At 42.5% G+C, this 18392-nt stretch overlaps 1 protein-coding gene across 2 annotated transcripts in view; it reads left to right on the top strand.

Moving 5' to 3' along the window:
* Positions 1-18392, top strand: part of kcnh1b (potassium voltage-gated channel, subfamily H (eag-related), member 1b) — an 83119-nt gene that overhangs the window by 25778 nt on the left and 38949 nt on the right. For both annotated transcript variants that reach the window (XM_061726086.1, XM_061726093.1), the window contains one exon: positions 1226-1655. In XM_061726086.1, coding sequence (XP_061582070.1) covers positions 1226-1655 — 430 coding nt within the window. The remainder of the gene's footprint in view (positions 1-1225; positions 1656-18392) is intronic.

Consider the following 18392-nt stretch of genomic DNA (forward strand, 5'->3'; position numbering starts at 1 on the left):
TATAATTAAATTTTTTTATAAATATAAAAAAATATCACAGAATATGTGTACCGTTTCTTATTGGGTGGGCACTTCACATCATTTTTAGACACAACAATGAACGCATACCGCAAAAGTTGTGTCCCCGCGGAGGGACCCGATGTCCCAGCAAAATGAGACAACAGAGAAGTTCAGAACAGCACACAGAGCGCACACTGAAGGCTGATTTATGGTTCCGCGTTACACCAACGCAGAGCATACGGCATAGGGTACACCTTAAGGCTGATTTATGGTTCCGCGTTACACCAACGCAGAGCCTATGGCATAGGGTACGCCGTAAGGCTGATTTATAGTTCTGCGTTACACCAATGCAGAATGGTGCGCGTCGCCGCGTACCCTTGCCGTGGCAACAGAGCCTGCACGGCACCGCATCCACCGCCACCCGCACCGGCGCACCGGCGCACTGGCGCACCGGCGCACTGGTGCACTGGCGCTCCACTACTGGGGGTCTGCCACGGACCCCCAGTATGGGGCCCAGACCCCCAGACCCCAGTAGCGGACAACCTGCGCCGCAGAATCGCACTTTGGCTTTCTTTTTTTTTTGCCTTTTTAGCAGGGCGAGCCGTTACATTCGACGTGACCGCCCGACCGCGAGCCGGCGGTGAAGCCCGGAGCGGCGGGGGTCCTCCAATGTCAGGCCGCGGTTGCCAGTTGGTCTGGAGGAGCGGGGGGGGGGGGTTACACTGGGACACTCTGAGCCGAGGAGGACCCGTGGGACGCGGACACGGGGGCTGGAAGCAGAGAGACGCGACGAGTGCACGCATCGGACGGAGGGGGGCGTGGGCGGGACTTAAAATGAAGGCATCTGATTGGTTCTTTCCCCCCTGCCAATCCTCTGGTGCTCTGACCAATCCGTGCCATTCGGAGCGCAAATAACAGATTGGGAGTTTTTACAGGATTAAAGCTGTCAGAGAGGTCGGATGTTTTTCTTTCCTTTTTCTGAACACATTATTCACTGGCTACTCTCAGGATGGACGGACCATTTCACCCAGTATAACAATACATGTTTTTGAATATGATTACAGACTATACCTTTAAGGTTAAACACCATCACTTATCAGAGGTTTTGTGGTGTGTTCAGATGTAACTTTGCAAATATAAGCTATGCTGACATGTGGTTGAACTTCTTAATTGTTTTTTTTATAGTTTTTCATATCCGATACCTCCTTCCCTTTCTCCTCTCCAGGGAATCAGCAGCCTCTTCAGCTCTCTCAAAGTGGTGCGTCTGCTGCGCTTGGGCCGCGTTGCTAGAAAGCTGGACCACTACATCGAGTACGGCGCCGCCGTTCTGGTCCTGCTGGTGTGTGTGTTCGGCTTGGCGGCCCACTGGCTGGCTTGTATCTGGTACAGCATCGGAGACTACGAGGTGATTGACGAGGACACCAACAGCGTGAGGTTGGACAGCTGGTTGTACCTGCTAGGAGAGACGGTGGGGACACCGTATAAATTCAATTCCTCAGGTTCAGGCCGCTGGGAGGGCGGGCCCAGCAAAGACTCGGTCTATATCACTTCACTGTACTTCACCATGACCAGTCTGACCAGTATCGGCTTTGGAAACATCGCACCAAACACGGATGGAGAGAAGATCTTTGCTGTGGCCATGATGATGATCGGATGTAAGTCACAGCCATTTCCTATTAGTAATTATTGTGTGTGTTTTTTTTCATGAAAGACACTTAATATGGCTTAGTCAGTTGAGTTTTCCAAATATTTGGTGGGTAGATTGATAAAAGTAGAGGTGTGAGTGTCAAAGTCAGTCACACTAAAAATTGTTTTACACAGAAATCCAAACTAACCTTATATACCGTATTTTCTGGACTATAAGCCGCACCTGCTTATAAGCTGCATCCGCTCTATTTTAAAAAAATAATTAAAATTAAAGCTGCAAGCAGCGATGAACGGGCCCTCGCACTCACGGCCACCGCCCCCCATAAGCATATCAGAAACGACACCACCCACGACTCTCTATGTCAAACCATTCAAAAGTTATAGTATAAAATCGGGACAACCAATCCGAAGAATGGGCGGGGTTAATTCAGGCCAATGAAGGTCAAGGGCTCAATACAGCGTCCAATGACACCACCCACGACTCTCTATGTCAAACCATTCAAAAGTTATAGTAGAAAATCGGGACAACCAATCACAACAAGGGGCGGGGCTAATTCAGGCCAATGAAGGTCAAGGACTCCATACAGAATCTGATGACACCACCCACGACTCTCTATTTCAAACCATTCAAAAGTTATAGTAGAAAATCGGGACAACCAATCAGAAGAAGGGGTGGGGCTAATTCAGGCCAATGAAGCTCAAGGACTCAATACCGATTCAGGTGACATCATCCACAACTCTCTATGTCAAAACATTCAAAATTTATGGCAGGAAATATGGACAACCAATCAGAAGAAGGGGCGGAGCTAATTTTCACCAATTATGGTCAAGGACTCAATATCGAGTCCCATGACTCCACCCACAACTCTCTATGTCAAACCATTCAAAAGTTATGGCAGAGAAAAGTATTCTAGGGGGCGCTGTTGAGCCGTTAGGCCACGCCCATTTATGCAAACCATGAAATATCAAATTTATCGCCAGGCCTGGCTTGCATGCAAAATTTGGTGACTTTTGGAGAACTATCAAATATGGACTAATCAGATGAAGGGGAGGCGCGCTTGTTTGCGTCTAGCGTCGCCACGGTAACGCTTTTGAAAGAGAAAAGTAATGCGTGGTGTCGCAGGATGGAGACGCACATTTTGATGTATAACACACCTGGGTGCACGTTACGGTTCGGGCCGAATTAATTGCCGAAGGAATGGCATAATTGCGCCAAAATTACACAATTAATTAAAAATGGCCGACATCTTGTTCGGTTTCGGCCATGGCGCCAAGAGACTTTTCTTTAAGTTGCGACATGATACAGGTGTGTACCGATTTCCGTGCATGTACGTCAAACCCTATTGTGGGGCTTGAGGCACAAAGTTTTCCGGGGGGCGCTGTTGAGCCATTTTGCCACGCCCATTAATGCAAACCATTAAATATCAAATTTATAGCCAGGCCTGCCTTGCATGCAAAATTTGGTGACTTTTGGGGAACTATCAAATATGGACCAATCAGATGAAGGGGGGCGCGCCTTATGGCGTCTAGCGTCGCCACGGTAACACTTTTGAAAGAGAAAAGTAATGCGCATAGTCGCAGGATGGAGACGCACATTTTGATGTATAACACATCTGGGTTCACGATACGGTTCGGGCCGTATTAATTCTCGAAGGAATGGCATATATTGCTCCAAAATTACGCGATTAATTCAGAATGTTCAAAATGGCCGACTTCCTGTTCGGTTTCGGCCATGGCGCCAAGAGACTTTTCTTTAAGTTGCGACATGATACAGGTGTGTACCGATTTTCGTGCATGTACGTCAAACCGTATTATGGGGCTTGAGGCGCAAAGTTTTTTCTCTCTGAACCAATCAGATGAAGGGTGGGCGTGCTTTTTGGCGTCTAGCGTCGCCATGGTAACACTTTTGAAAGAGAAAAGTAATGCGTGGTGTCGGATGATGGAGACACACATTTTGATGTATAACACACCTGGGGGCACGTTACGGTTCGGGCCGTATTAACTGCCGAAGGAATGGCATAAATTCCGCCAAAATTACACAATTAATTCGAAATGGCCGACTTCCTGTTCGGCTTCGGGCATGACGCCAAGAGACTTTTCTTTAAGTTGCGACATGATACAGGTGTGTACCGATTTTCGTGCATGTACGTTAAACCGTATCGTGGGGCTTGAGGCACAAAGTTTTCAAGGGGGCGCTGTTGAGCCATTTTGCCACGCCCATTAATGCAAACCATTAAATATAAAATTTTTCGCCAGGCCTGGCTTGCGTGCAAAATTTGGTGACTTTTTGGGCACGTTTAGGGGGGCAAAAAGGCCTTCCTTTTGTCAGAACAATAAGAAGAAGAAGAAGAAAAAGAATAATTCCTGCAAATACAATAGGGCCTTCGCACTGCAAGTGCTCGGGCCCTAAAAAGATATACAAGCCGCACCTGCATACAAGCCGCATCCGCTCTATTTAAAAAAAAAGATATGCAAGCCGCCGATATTTATGTTGTTAGATTAGATATTTACTACATGTACAGAAGTATTTTGAACTGTAAATGATGTACATGTTTGTACCTAAATAGATCCTTTCCTAACAGTGTCTTTTAACACGGCAGCAACTTTGCTGATTAAAACGGGACAGAACCAAGAGAAAATAACCGGTATTTATTTATCTATTTATCTGTTTGAAATCTGCTTCTACCTACTTCTATCTGCTAAAGAAGAAGTAGCGTATTCTTCTTTGCATTTATTTTGTCTTAGTTTTGATTCTAAGTCCGGTTAGAGCGCCCCGAGTGGTGGAAAATCCACAGAATAGAACCTTTGTATAAGCTGCATGGTTGAAAACCTATGAAAAAAGCAGCGGCTTATAGTCTAGAAAATACGGTACGGTAAATCTTATTCAGAGTCCCAAACACGCCTAGCCTGATTAAATAATAACAGTTGAAAAACAGAGATGAAACTGAACAGTAGTTGTGTCTGCTCCTCCAACGGCAGATTGTCACCGACATGATGGTTCATCTTCATCCCACACAGGCATTGGCAGCCAAACATCAAGATTATTTAAGCAGCTTCTGTTGCAACATTGTTTCTGGGGTGATAAAAGGAAACTGTGCATCACCCCAAAATACACTTTTCCTTCAACTTTATAGTTTGATCAGCTCTTTTTGAACTGTTGTCTGTTGTCTCCTGCTGATACCAACTACAAACCGTTTAGTAGGGAGTTCAAATAAAGTCCTCAGCACTCTTTTCTTCTTGCCTGCTTGTTCTACTCATTTGCAACATTGTGCTGCAGAGTAAAAGACAAAAAAACTCTCTTCAGTAAAGCCTGGGGGGGCTCTAGTCCCAGTTAACCTCAGGGGTCCCTGGAACTCTATGGGAACATTTTCTTTGCACAGTTTAAGACCGTGGTGTTCACTGAAACAACACTGCCTACTTGCGTGCTGGTTCTGACCGAGTCCTTCCGTTTGTGACTACAGTGATACAGGATAACGGGATATGTCATGTAACCAAATCATCTCAAACTGGTTTCTTGAACGTGACAATGATAGCTTGATAGCTAACGTGTCCGTTATCCCTACATTGCAAAGGAAAACCTGTGATGGCAACGGCTCTAATCAGAAAAGAAAACCAAACATTGTGGAAAAACATTTTCACTTTCACATGGTGGCTTTTCAAAAATGTCAATAATGCAGTTTATAGCAAAATGGTAATGTAAACACTTTTTGCACATTTTCCACATCTCTGGAAGCGCTGGATGTGACGTTGTCTGAAGTAATCAAAATCATGTTTCCTGCTGTCTTTGGCCTCATTTCTACAGTGTAGTTGTGCTATAACACTACTTAATCATTGTGCATTATATAAGGGCTTTGCCGCTGAATAATCATTTGAATGATCATCTGCTGCTTCATCATCTCACTATTTTCTCAATAATCTGTCAAAGACTAAAGATGTTTTTCTTTCATCTTCCTCGAAGTCAAGATTTTCTCCTTTGTTGTTTCGATGAGAAGTCTCTCAAGATGGGATACTGAGCGAGAACTAGGACAGTTACGCTCAGAGAAAAACACAATGGAAACGACACCCTGCAGCGGTACCTTTATCACAAATTCAGTTTTACTTCTTCTTTTGCGAAAAAGTGTAATGAAAACACAAAAACACGACCATAGTCGCCAGATCTTGATCCACTGAGGCACATCTGGGATGTAGTGGAAGGGGAGACTCAAAACAGGAGTCAACAAGTCTGCAGAATGTTTTATTTATTTAACCTTTATTTAACCAGGCAAGCAAATTAAGAACAAATTTCTTATTTACAAGTGCAGCCTATGGGGGTAAGGGGAGGGAGCTAAGATGAAAAAAAAAACAAAGTTATATAAATACACAAAAAGACATTAAAACACAATACAAAAGATAAAACAATTAATCAAGTAAAACAGTCAGTATGCATGAAGGAGGACTAGAGGCAAGTGCAGGAGTCGGTTGTACTTAATAAAAGATGAAGTTTGAAGGTGGAGATGGAAGTGAGAACAGAAAGTTTAAGGGTTTTTTGTAGGGTGTTCCAATCAGAGGTTGCAGCGAACCGGAAGGCATTGCGCCCAAAGGTGGTGCGGACTTTGGGGATGGAGAGATTGATGAAGGCACTGGACCTTAGAGTGCGGGCAGGTTGTGGGAGGTGCACAAGAGAGGAGAGGTAGGGAGGAGTAATGCCGAGGATACTTTTATAGATGAGCAGAAACCAGTGATGGAGCCGTCTGGTGTGAAGGGAGGTCCAGTCTACCAGGTTATAGAGGTCGCAGTGGTGAGTGGTGAAAGGAGCCCCAGTTGCAAAACGGATCGCGGAATGATGGAGTGGGTCCAGTTTACTGAGAGTAGAGTGAGGTGCGATTCTATAAATGGTGTCACCGTAGTCAAAAATGGGCAGAATGGTCATTTTGACGAGTGTGTTTGGCTGTACGGGTGAAGGAGGCCTTGTTCCGGTAGAGAAAGCTCAGACGAGCTTTGACTTTTGACTGTAGGTGTCTGATGTGGATGGAGAAAGAGAGGGACGAGTCCAACCAGAGGCCAAGGTATTTGTAACAGGATACAAACTCTAGTTCAGAGCCGTCGGCGCAGAACAATTTAGGAACAGTGGTGGGAGTGTGTTTCCGGTCAAAGACAATGCAGAAACTGTGTGATACTATCATATCAGCTCTCAGTTATTATTTGGTACTAGCCGTTCATTATCTATACCTAACCATTCCTGTTTAGGGTCTGCCGGAGCATATCCCAGCTCTCTTTGGGAGAGAGGCAGCGTTTCACCCTGGACAGGTTGCCAGATCATGACAGGACCACATAAAGACAACTGCACACCCTCACTACTATGACAAATCAATCACCAGTTTAGCACATGCGTTTGGACTGTGGGGGGAAGCCAGAGTACCCGGGTAAAAGCCCCCAGACATGGCAGTAATGTGTAAACGCCACACAGACAGACCCCTGCTGAGATTTGAACCAGGAATCTAATTTACTGTCAGTCAACACTTCAAACCAAAAAGTGCTGCCAATATTTGGTAGCATTAAACCAAAAAATAAAAAAAGTTAAAAAACTAGATGAAAAACTAAACATGAAATGCTACAAACATTTTTGGTGTAGTGGGTAATTTATTACAGGTTGTCATATAGTCAACGCTCAAAGTGAAAGCAGGTCCATGACCTGTGATGCGAACACCAACTGGCGATGGATTGGAAAGTCTCATGATTTATTTAAAACAGCTGGTTAGAGCTCCAGATGTTGGGGAATCTTCCCTTCATCCGTCTCCCCCAGTAACATGAACATGACCTCCCACAATTCTCTTGAATATAAACAGACGAGAACAAACATAACAGTCAGACAGTTGGGTCAATAATGTATTGATGGATGACTCAGTCGTCCCACACGCCGACTCCTGTTTGGATTTCAGATGAAACTCACTGTGGGTTTTTCAGAGTGGAGGCCAGACAGAAATGTGATATGCCATCAAAATGTGGGAAAATATTAAATGTGTTGTCTGTTCTCGTCACTTGTTGAATTACAGGTCTCAGAGTACCAGCTCAGTACCTGCTCACCACAAATGCAGCACACTGATATTTGAAGGAGAATGAATGTTGAAAAGAGCAAAATCTCACAATTATTTGAAATCCTTTGCCACAAGAATTGATAAAGACTGTGTAAGAGGACTGTTCTTCCATCCGGAGATCCCAATATCGATTCTGATACCGGACTTTGGGGATTGGCCGATACTGAGTTTCCATTGCTATTCATTATTATTATCATTATTTATTTTTTAAATTAACAAACTAAACAAGTATTTCTAATTAACATAAAATAAAGTTACATTTGCAGTTGTATTCAAGAAATTAAGCAACATTTTTTATTGAATTATGATCAATTAAATAATCTATATTGAATAAATAAATCCAGAATAAAACGCTAAAAGTGGAGCTACAAATGTGTAAAACAAAAAGGTACTTACATTTTGACATCCATATTTCGACAAAGTCATACTTTTTCCTCATTGGAGGTTTAGATGTTTACTCTTGAAAAACGTAATGTTTGCTTTTGATGATTTCATCAATAGTCCTCAATATTCATGCCACCTCTGTAAACTATAGCTTTTTATAATTAGGATATTGTAGTTTCCTTGGTGGGATTTTCCACCTTAAAATAACACCATATTGCTAACATAATGTGAATGCTAGATAGCTAGCTCAGTCCAATAACTCATGTGCCACCGCTGCTCCACCTGCCAACAAAAACAGGAAGTTGCAAGGGAATGGCCTGTGCTGGCTTTTACAGCCATAAAGAATAATTTGGATTTTTTTCTGTAAAAAGAACAATGTATCAGATGAGGCATAGATGACAGTACTCTCAGATATTGACACCCTTATTTTCAGCAGTATCTGCAAGTATTGATTTGTAGTCTGAAGGTGGTATCCATATCAGAACGACCCTACTTTTATCACAGCACTTGATTTGTTGAGTGACTTTGATCTTATTTTCCCTTCTGCTTTTACTGATTCATATTTGACTACTTTCTCTGAAACAGTTTTAAAGTTCTTTCCAGTCCAGTATCACAGACCACACCTCAAAATCACGCTTAGATGAACAGTTTTTCATTTTGGAAGTTTTAAGTTAAATTTGTCTTACAACAGAAACCATTGACATTGTAAGTATACCGTTTTTTTTCTTCTTTTTTTTTCATATTAAAGTTCACTGTGACATGGAAAGTATGATATCCTATACTACACAGAAATTTTTTTTTGCGATAAATTAAACAACTCTGCGCTTGTTCCATCAGACAAGGTGAAAAGCATTTTATGCTCATTGTACTCCGTTTATTTCTTAATCTGGCATCTTCCAGTGCTGGTTACCAGGCCAACACACAGTCAGAGTTCAGGGGACTGGGCACTCCGGCGAGACAGATCAGGGGGCCGCCCTCGGGGTGCCGGCTCGGGCCTGAGCAGAGACGTTGGCGCTGGCTGAAGAGCAGGCCCTGCGAGCAGGGTCCGTGGAAGGGACCTAGGTGCCGGCTGAGGTGCGTCCGGGACCACCACTGGAACAAGGACAGGATGGGGCCGCCATTGTAGTCTCCCTTGAGCCTGAACGCTCTTGGGCCCACCTCCAGCCAGGCATGTTCCAGAGAAGGAGTCCTCCTCCTCCATACGTTTCTTTTTTTTTTTTGACTCCAGGCAGAAAAACTCCCAAAGAGTAATAAATTCTCCTGCTGGGTCCATTCTGGCTGTTCTGTTCTGTCATGCTGTGGTGTTGATAGGACCCAAATGCAGGAGAGACGCCAGAGGCAGGAGATCCAAAAAAGGGGATTTATTAAATTAAACAAAACCTAAAATGCTGCATAGCAGGGTTGCAAAAAACATGAGAGCAAAAAATCCAAATAGCATGACAGGACACACAGAGGATGGAAACAGTAGGGACCAGCAGGGAGCAAGGGAAAGACAAGACCAGACAAAGAAGGGTTGACGAGACACCGGTGCAGACGATCAGGGCCGATGGGAACAAGGGAAGTCAAAACAGAACTGAAACACAAAGACACAGGTTTCAAAAGAATACAGGAACTGAATAACCAAACTGTGACACTTCAGGCGCCAAAATAAACAAATTAGTGAATAATGAACAAACAAATAAACAAAGTTTTAATGACAATAGCTCAAAATTTAACATAAAATTTGGATGAGTTAAAGACAAAAATATTTCTTTCATGTTATTACTTTTTCAGTAAGGAGGTAAATAATTTTAGATACTTATATTCACTTTATACTTATATACTTATTGTTAAATATTCTCTATATACTTAAAGTATATTTATATTTAGACTTCCTTATCAATTATTAGGCTCCATTGTAACACCTCCATCAATGGATGAAGTTTGCTTAGTAATAAAGATGAAAGGTAAAAACTTGAATTGGGATTATGTCTTCAAACATGCCATCTAAAAGTTCAAAAAAATACATGTATATCCTCGGACTTGTTTATATTGATTTGTGTAATCACCAGCTGGTTTGAAGGACCAGAAGCTTCTCATCTGTGTCAGCTCGTATGAAGCAGTTTGTGTCCACAGATGTATATCAGTCTCCACAAAGGCATACAGATGGCCTCTCTTTTAGCAGTGTTTCCTTCAGTGATGTGATGTGGCCCAACAAGCTGATGACTGGAGTACCTTACCCAAATATTAACTGCTCTGTTCTATAGAGTGTCATTTTAGTCTTCCCTGTTATCCTCTTTAGACTGTGTTGCGCAACGGAAGTTCTTATTTAGTTATTAAAGGGTTATTAATAATTGTACGACGACAGTCATTAATAACGTAAATAAATTATTAAAATAAATAAATCAAAACGGGACACCACCTGAATATCAAGAATTAATCACTAAACAACACAATCAGTGTCAAAATAACTGTTATTCTATGCATGCCAACCTGTCGCCAGGGGTGGCGCTATAGAGTAACAAAGAAGGAAGGAGCACAGTCCTTTGCAACCAGCAAATGTTACAAACCAGAATCAGATTCAGAATGTATTTACACCCCCTATTGGGGTTTGCTCAATAGTAAGTGCACTTAGTACCATGAAGTCTTTTACTGGCTCCTGGACTTTTGGGGCTTTACTTGTCTTTTGGCCACAGAGGTAAACGGTGCTGTTTTTGGTTCCCTCATTGGCTTGTGTCTTGTGGGCATTTTGTGAGCACAACATCCCAGCATAGTTTTTCTCTGTGGTTTAGCAAGTTATTTCATTCCATCAATTTCTAAACTGTGTCATTATTCCATTCATTATTGACATTAAGCATTGAAGTTCTTTTAGTTACAGAAAAAAAGTGGGGTATTGGGATGGAAAATTCCAGTCACTCCTTCAGGTCATTATGAGTACAGTAGGTTCTGACTAGTATTGTGTCCGTGCAGTTTGGCTTTAGCTGTCTGAGACAACTGCAAAGATGTTGTTTTCATAACTGCGTGTTATTTTGTCCAAAGAGCAACAAGCTCTCTTCTGTAAAACTGCTGTCCTGATTACTCTCTGGCTAACTGCATTGAACTTGAGATGTAGGTTTTGACCCTTTCTACAGAGGTATTTGATACTATTTTCCACAACCAGTTGATTGCTTTGTAAGCAATGGAAGTGATGGTTTTGTCCCTGAAAGGCTAGCGTTCCTCTCAGTTTGCTCCTCATCTCCGTGTGGATGAGGGGATGTAGCGTCTGTACCACAGCTGGGCTTCCTCCAGCTCCAGGTCTGTCTGAAGGCATTCACGTCATCGGGGCGTGCACGGGTCCCTCGTTCGGCAGGTCACTCCATTGCTGCGCTGCGGCCAGACAGACTGTAGTTACCGTTTCCAGGCAACCAGACGGTTCTTCACGCACGGTGATGGAGGAGGCAGGCCTTTGGCTGGTAGCTTGTCGTGCTAGGAGCTGTGGCTTTCACAGCTCACATGCTCAGAATATGAATTCCATGTTGGAGTCGTTGAAGGAGAGTGTTTGAGAGAGTTTGTGAGAGTGAGCGGGGACCCCTCATGGGTTTTTGGTGTCCATTCCCCAGGCGCTGGAAAAATGGGCAGCCCACTGCTCTTAGTCTAACTTGTGATAGGTTTAAAACAGAGGACTCATATCAGTGTATTTCATGAGATGTATACTGACAAATAAAGATGTATCATTTAATAAAATTCAAAGCCTGCTGGAGTTTTGAGTCATTGTGAATGTTTCTTTGTTTCAAACTATGTAGTCAGCCCTTACAGTTGATGTTAGGCCTTTCTTTCTTCAGCACATGGCTGTTGCCCAACGATTGCATATTTCCAGCTGCATGACAGGACTGAAAATAGGAATAGTCTGGACTGATCATACAAGTCTGTACAATGATTGCCGAACTCCACAGACATGTATATGTGTTACATGCATTTTAATCTAATTGCAGGCCTAATCAGAAGTTTACTAAACCATTCAGCTTAGACCAGCATCCATCCATTTTCTATTCCCGTTGTATCCTTTGCAGGGTTACGGGGGTCTGCTGGAGCCTATCCCAGCTCATTACAGGTGAGAGCAGGGTACACATATAGGGCCTGATTTACTAAAGGTTTGCGTGCGTAAAAACGTGTGCAAACTTGACAGCACCCGCAAACCAAAGTGCCAGCTGATCTACTAACAGCGTGCAAAGAGGACTGCGCCTCTCAAATGAGCAAAATAGCACACGCAATTCATTTAGTACTTTTGCCCTGATGAATAATCAATATGGGGCGTACCCGCCAGAAATCCTAAATACTGGGAGGGGAAGATGCAAATTGGTCCATTTACCACGCGCAATGAGATTTACCAAGCCTGAAAGTTCAAAGTAAATCAGGCCCTTAGAGTCTTTGGCAACTGTCCTGTTGACCTGTAGGCATGGTGCCTCCATGGGTGGTGGAGAATGAAAGAGTCAAGATCCTGTGGAACATCCGGATCCAGCAAGATAAACTGGTGATGGCTAACCAACTAGACACAGTGATGGTTGACAAACTCCAGGAGAGAGCAGTGGTGGTTGATGTGGCAATCCCAAGCAACAGCAATATCAAGAAGCAATATACAGAACCATGAGACACTGGAGATGTACCATGGGTTGAAGGAAGAGGTAGAAAAAGATCTGGAAAGGGACAGCTGTTGTGCCAGTAGTAGTTGGAGCATGTCTTATAGAAGCCCGGGATAGTCAGTACAAGTTGTGCATTTTCCATAATATCAGTTGCAGTTGTTGTGGGTCAGTTTTTCTGCCAGGGAGTGAAATGGAAATGAGGAGGCAAGAGCGCTTAAAGCGATTACTTCTGGCTCTGTACGCTCGGCATCCCCTGAGGGCATTAATTCATATTCAGGAACCAAGGGATCGTCCAGAATTCTGCAAGCTTGTCTAACAACAGCTTTCTCATAAATGGGCAGAAAAAAATGTTGTTTGTGTTCTCTCTCTCTCCTATCACCTTCATGACTATTTTAACAACGTTAAGAGTGTGGGCTTGGACCGGATAGTAAGGGTGCAGAACCATACATCTACGATAGTTTCCAATACTGCATTTTAAATTGTAAACAGTATCTCTGTACTAATGTTCACCATCCTCGGCTTTTAAAGAAAGTGCAGTCCCTGACTGAGATAATTACACAGTCAATTTTCACCACAATGTGATGAAACTATATATATGTATATATATATATATATATTTATATCTAACACACACACACACACACACACACACACACACACACACACACACACACACACACACACACACACACACACACACACACACACACACACACACACACACACACACACACACAGACAGACACATATATACTATGTGCTATAGTAGAGGCGAAGATGTATGGGAAGATGTATAGTATGTTTTTCATACTGCCTCTATTATGCATCTCTCTGTGCATCTATCTATTATAGTCCATTCTTTCTTTTTTCTGTCTTTAGTAAATTTGGGTTGCGGTTTAGCATGACATCACTGCCATGTGCCAAAAAAACAGCTAATCTAAACAAAGCGTTGCAAAACGACGTGGTGATGTCTTGTAGATCTGCAGCTTCTGTAGACTGTCGCTCCCCGTCGCTCCCCGTCGCTCCCCGTCGCTCCCCGTGGCTGCGGAGATGCCTCCGCTACCTGGCAGGGGACTGCCTGTGCCCCCGGGGCAGGTTTGGTGGGAGCCCCCAACTCGCCACAGGGCTCCCAGGGGGCTCCCGTTGTGGGGTGGGGATGTCTCGGTGGATGGGTGGGAGGGGGTCGGGGGGGCTGGGCTGGCTCTAGGTTGTTGCTGTGGGGGGGCCGGGTACTGTTGTTGGTGCAGTGTCTTGTGCTGACCAATCGGGACAGGGGGTTTCCTGGTTCTGGTTTGGTTCTGTCATGGGGGGGTCCTGGTCGAGGGGTTGGTGGGGGGACTGGACCTGTATGCTTGTAGTTGTATATGTGTGTAAATATGTGTGTGGAAATGTGTGTAACTATATGTATATGGACAGTAACAAGTACATGTGTATGCTTCGTGCAGAAACATCTCCAAATAAGAATGTTTGTAACACATAAGATTGTACATAGATGAATATAAATTCACATTGTAAATAATGTAGCCATTTATGTACAGATGAATACAGGGACTCAAGTAAAATAGTGTTTATATACAGGGAACTAACTGCACATGGCAATAATCACTCAGGTATCTGCTTATTTATACTCGGGCATACCAAACATATATTTATACTCAGTACTCGAGTTGTAAAAATAAATCAGGGGGGATGGTGGATTTTATCATATGGGGACAGATAATTTGTGCTGATTACAAATAATATAATATATTACAAATAATAGCAGTGACCAAAACACCTGCAGAAATACTGCAGGAATGACATAGCAGCAGTTAAATGCAGCCTTCTGTAAGCTTTAAATATCCACTGGGCTTACATCAAATACATCAAAACACTACAATAAAAAACAGCTTTCTGAACTTATCAATATGCCTCTGTCCTTCACAGGATAAGTAAAAAACAACAATTTTCACCTGTTTCAAGTAGATTTTCATTTAAAATAAGTAGAAAAATCTGCCAGTGGAACAAGATTTTTTTGCTTGTAATGAGAAGATAAATCTTGTTCCACTGGCAGATTTTCCTACTTATTTCAAGTGAAAATGTACTTGAAACAGGTGAAAATAGTCAAATAAGTTATTTTTCTGGTGATGACTCTAAATGTTGAAATAGCAGTAAAACCACATTCATTGATGAAATGACATAAGGGATGGAAAGGAGGGATGGCAGTTTTACAGGGGGGATGATTTTGACCGTTTTTATTTCAGGGGGGATGCCATCCCCCCTCATCCCCCCTCAACTCCAGTACTGTTTATACTGTGTAAAAGTCTTACTATTAATTTATGTAACTTCTAAGTATATCAAGATATTTATGATAGAGGGTCTATCTGAAAGAATAGTATTGAGTTCAAGGGGTAGGAGTTCATACATTTTTAAATTCTTCATACTCCTTTTGGAAAATGTCACGACTGCTGCTGCTACAACCGGGCCTTGCCGCTCCACAAACAATGAAAGCACAATTGTTGTACACACGTACAACAATAACATGCTCTTGGAATGAAGCATCATAGATTTGCGACAATGGGATTTATGTTTAAAATAGACATTAAATGCCATAATAGGTCCCCTTTAATGAACAATACTATCGTTCTCGAACCAACACAATGATTACACAACAGTGTCCTTATTCAGAGTCTTCTTTAGCCTCACTACGATTCACGACTGTGAGGTGATCACTCATGCCCACAGCTATAACCTTTTACAAAGGTGTTCCCAAGTGAGTAATGAGAATGGATCACCATCAGGCTTGTATGCAGACCTTAATGTCAAGCTGATGGTGATGCATTGGTTTGATCAGGTGTGTCGGAGCAGGGGAACAACTCAAATCTGCACAGAGCTGGATTAAAGAACACTGTTTTACAATGAGTTTTTTTTAATGATTAACTAATTGACTGACCAAACAACCTTTTTTTAACTAACACGACAATATAATTAGGAAAAAATAAATTGAATTGAATAGCATCTCCCTTGTATAGGCCCTAAACTAAGATAGTGCAGTTTGTTGGAGTTGCCTGCACATCCAAGTTAAACACACTTGACTTATAGAAGCATGACATCCAAACAAAACCGGGGAAAGTTAGCTAAGTGATATGTGATGTTGAACAGATCTTCGTGCTGTGTAGAGACAGTTTAACCCATGAAGACCTGGGGCTCACTTTAAAGAGCCATTCTAAAATCATTGTTTGAGAACAACCTCCTTAAATCTGATTTTTTTCACTTAATGATTATGAACTCTGCACTTATTCAAAGGCTTCTTGGATAGTATAATTGGAGCACAAACTCAAAACATATGCTAGGCCACATTCTAAAGCTATGTGTGAGCACATCTACTTAGAGCTCTCCTTTTAAGATCAGGTTCGAGTTGTCAATAAAGCTGCAGTGTAATCAGAGCGATGTGATCTTATGGAGAGTCAGAGGTTTTCTTTTCAGGTTCTAACACTGTGTCTACAATTGTGACTTTACTCTCCAGTGTGAACTATCTGATGCGGAAGAGGATTGAAATGGAAAAGAGTTACACATTCTGAAAGACATTGACAGCTCCATCTTGGCAGCTGCTCCTGGTATGATCTTTCTTCGCAGTACTTAGAGTAACTGTAGAGAGAACATAGAAACGGTTTTAATTCTATTGGGGTTTTTCAGCACCACCATCAGACCATCATTTGTAATTCAGTCAGAGTCCCATGAAATGTCTAGATTCCTCTTCTACTCTTCATAAATGATTCCCATGGATTTTGATGCCCTCATGACCGTACTCACATTACATAACAGCTGACAGTGAAGGCACACAGATGGTTTGCAGAGGTCTTCCAGAGCACAGAGGACATGAGCGGGTAGAAGCTTTTCCTGACTGAGCTGCAGCATGAAGAGCTTTAATGTTGACGATTTGTCTCCTTGATCGGAAGCTGGAGTGGCTTTGAGTCACATCAGGATCTGCAGTCTGTTAGTCTGAATCACACTCACACACCCAGCCATTCAGATGAGAAGAGCACAGGGTGTCCGCTGGAAGCCAACCAACCCAGGTTTCATTTGTTCGTGTTGGGCTGCACAGCACAACAACACAGGGATTCATTTTCCCAAGACAGTTAAAACTGTCAAGGGAAATGGTCACATATTCCCTCAAGTCTCCTGTAGACAAACTGCCCTGAGACTAAACTGAGGCTGCAGTGCAGGCTGGGTAAACCCAGTGGTTCCCTATTTAGATTCATGAGGAGACTTGAAGAGAGCTGAGTTTGGGATTAAGCTCCCACTCCCCACCTCTCCCCACACACAAGCTCGGTTTCTTCCTTCACAAAGTGGTTGAAAGCTGCTGGAGGGAGATGGAAAGCTGTTGCTATGACAGCCAGCATTTAGGATGCAGGATGAGAGTTTGGGTGATTAGCATAGTGAGTGCGATAGTTGCAATGCTTACTGTCACATCAGGATGGGATTTGAGAGAAAGAATGAGAATGGACGATCCATTTCCCCTCTGACACATCGCCTTTGCTCTTTGAGAGGCCAAACACTAGTTCATCACAACTGGGTTACACCAGGAGACTTTTAACAAGACCATCTCATGGTGATGGACTTACCTTTGAGAGATATAGCCTACTTGTTTTCTTTCCTTTTATTTTTTTCTTTCCTTTTATTATACCATATTAAAGTGAGCTCATATATGATATGATAGTTAAAGATCCTCTGCGGACAAATTCTGATGTAGTAAAATAAAATATTCAGTTATCTGGTTAAAACTAGTCACAAAAACCCACTTGAAGAGGAGCTTTTAGAAAGCTGTGTCATCAAAGTTACACAGTAGTTATACAGAGACATTAAACTTGTATAAAGCCATTAATTTGAGCGCCTGGTCAATCTAAGTCTAGTTTTTGTGTTACTTCTCCCTTTCGCCTTAAAAAAAGTAACCTACAAATAAAAATATCACTTTTGCTTTTGAATGCCCAAGCACTGCACGTTCATGGTGTAAACTCTGCTGGTGGTGCTGTTTACTCTTTGAAAACTCAACAACAGCAACACACTAGAGTCAGTCACTGACCCCTGATGTATACCTGGACACATGGACTGTTAGAGTAGTAATATACAAAGACTGTTAAAGACTCTGGATTATGGAAGTTCAACATCATCAAATGCACTCTTTCCACTGGCATTTGATACACTACTGTTGTAGGATAACAATTTAAAGTAGGATAACAATAATGCTTTAAGACTACACACTTATGGTTTCTCAGCTTGTGGCATCATAGCCTGATGCTTGTTGACATGTCAAAGTATGACACTCTCCCAGTTTCAAAGTGACCTTGACCATGCTCCATATTTTAGCATTTAGGGCTGAATGTACAGGCAAATCCATTTACAACTAAATTAAGTACTTGTTTGGAGGGTTAATAATGGAAACACATTGGAAAATGTCAGTGACAATGACTCGGTAGCTAGGATCCTGTTTGACTTGAATTAATAATTCCTCCAGATTTATTCTTATTGGTCACATTGTACCCTATAATTAGGGCACAACTATTGTATCTGTAGGAATCATTTTTTATTTTTTTATTTTTTTCTTGTTATTTTTATTTTTCCGACAAAATGAGGGCCTTTTTGCCCCCCTGAACGTGCCCCAAAAGTCACCAAATTTTGCACGCAAGCCAGGCCTAGCGAAAAATGTGTA

This window comes from Cololabis saira, chromosome 1 (assembly GCF_033807715.1).
Source record: "Cololabis saira isolate AMF1-May2022 chromosome 1, fColSai1.1, whole genome shotgun sequence".
NCBI classification, from domain to species: Eukaryota; Metazoa; Chordata; class Actinopteri; order Beloniformes; family Belonidae; genus Cololabis; species Cololabis saira.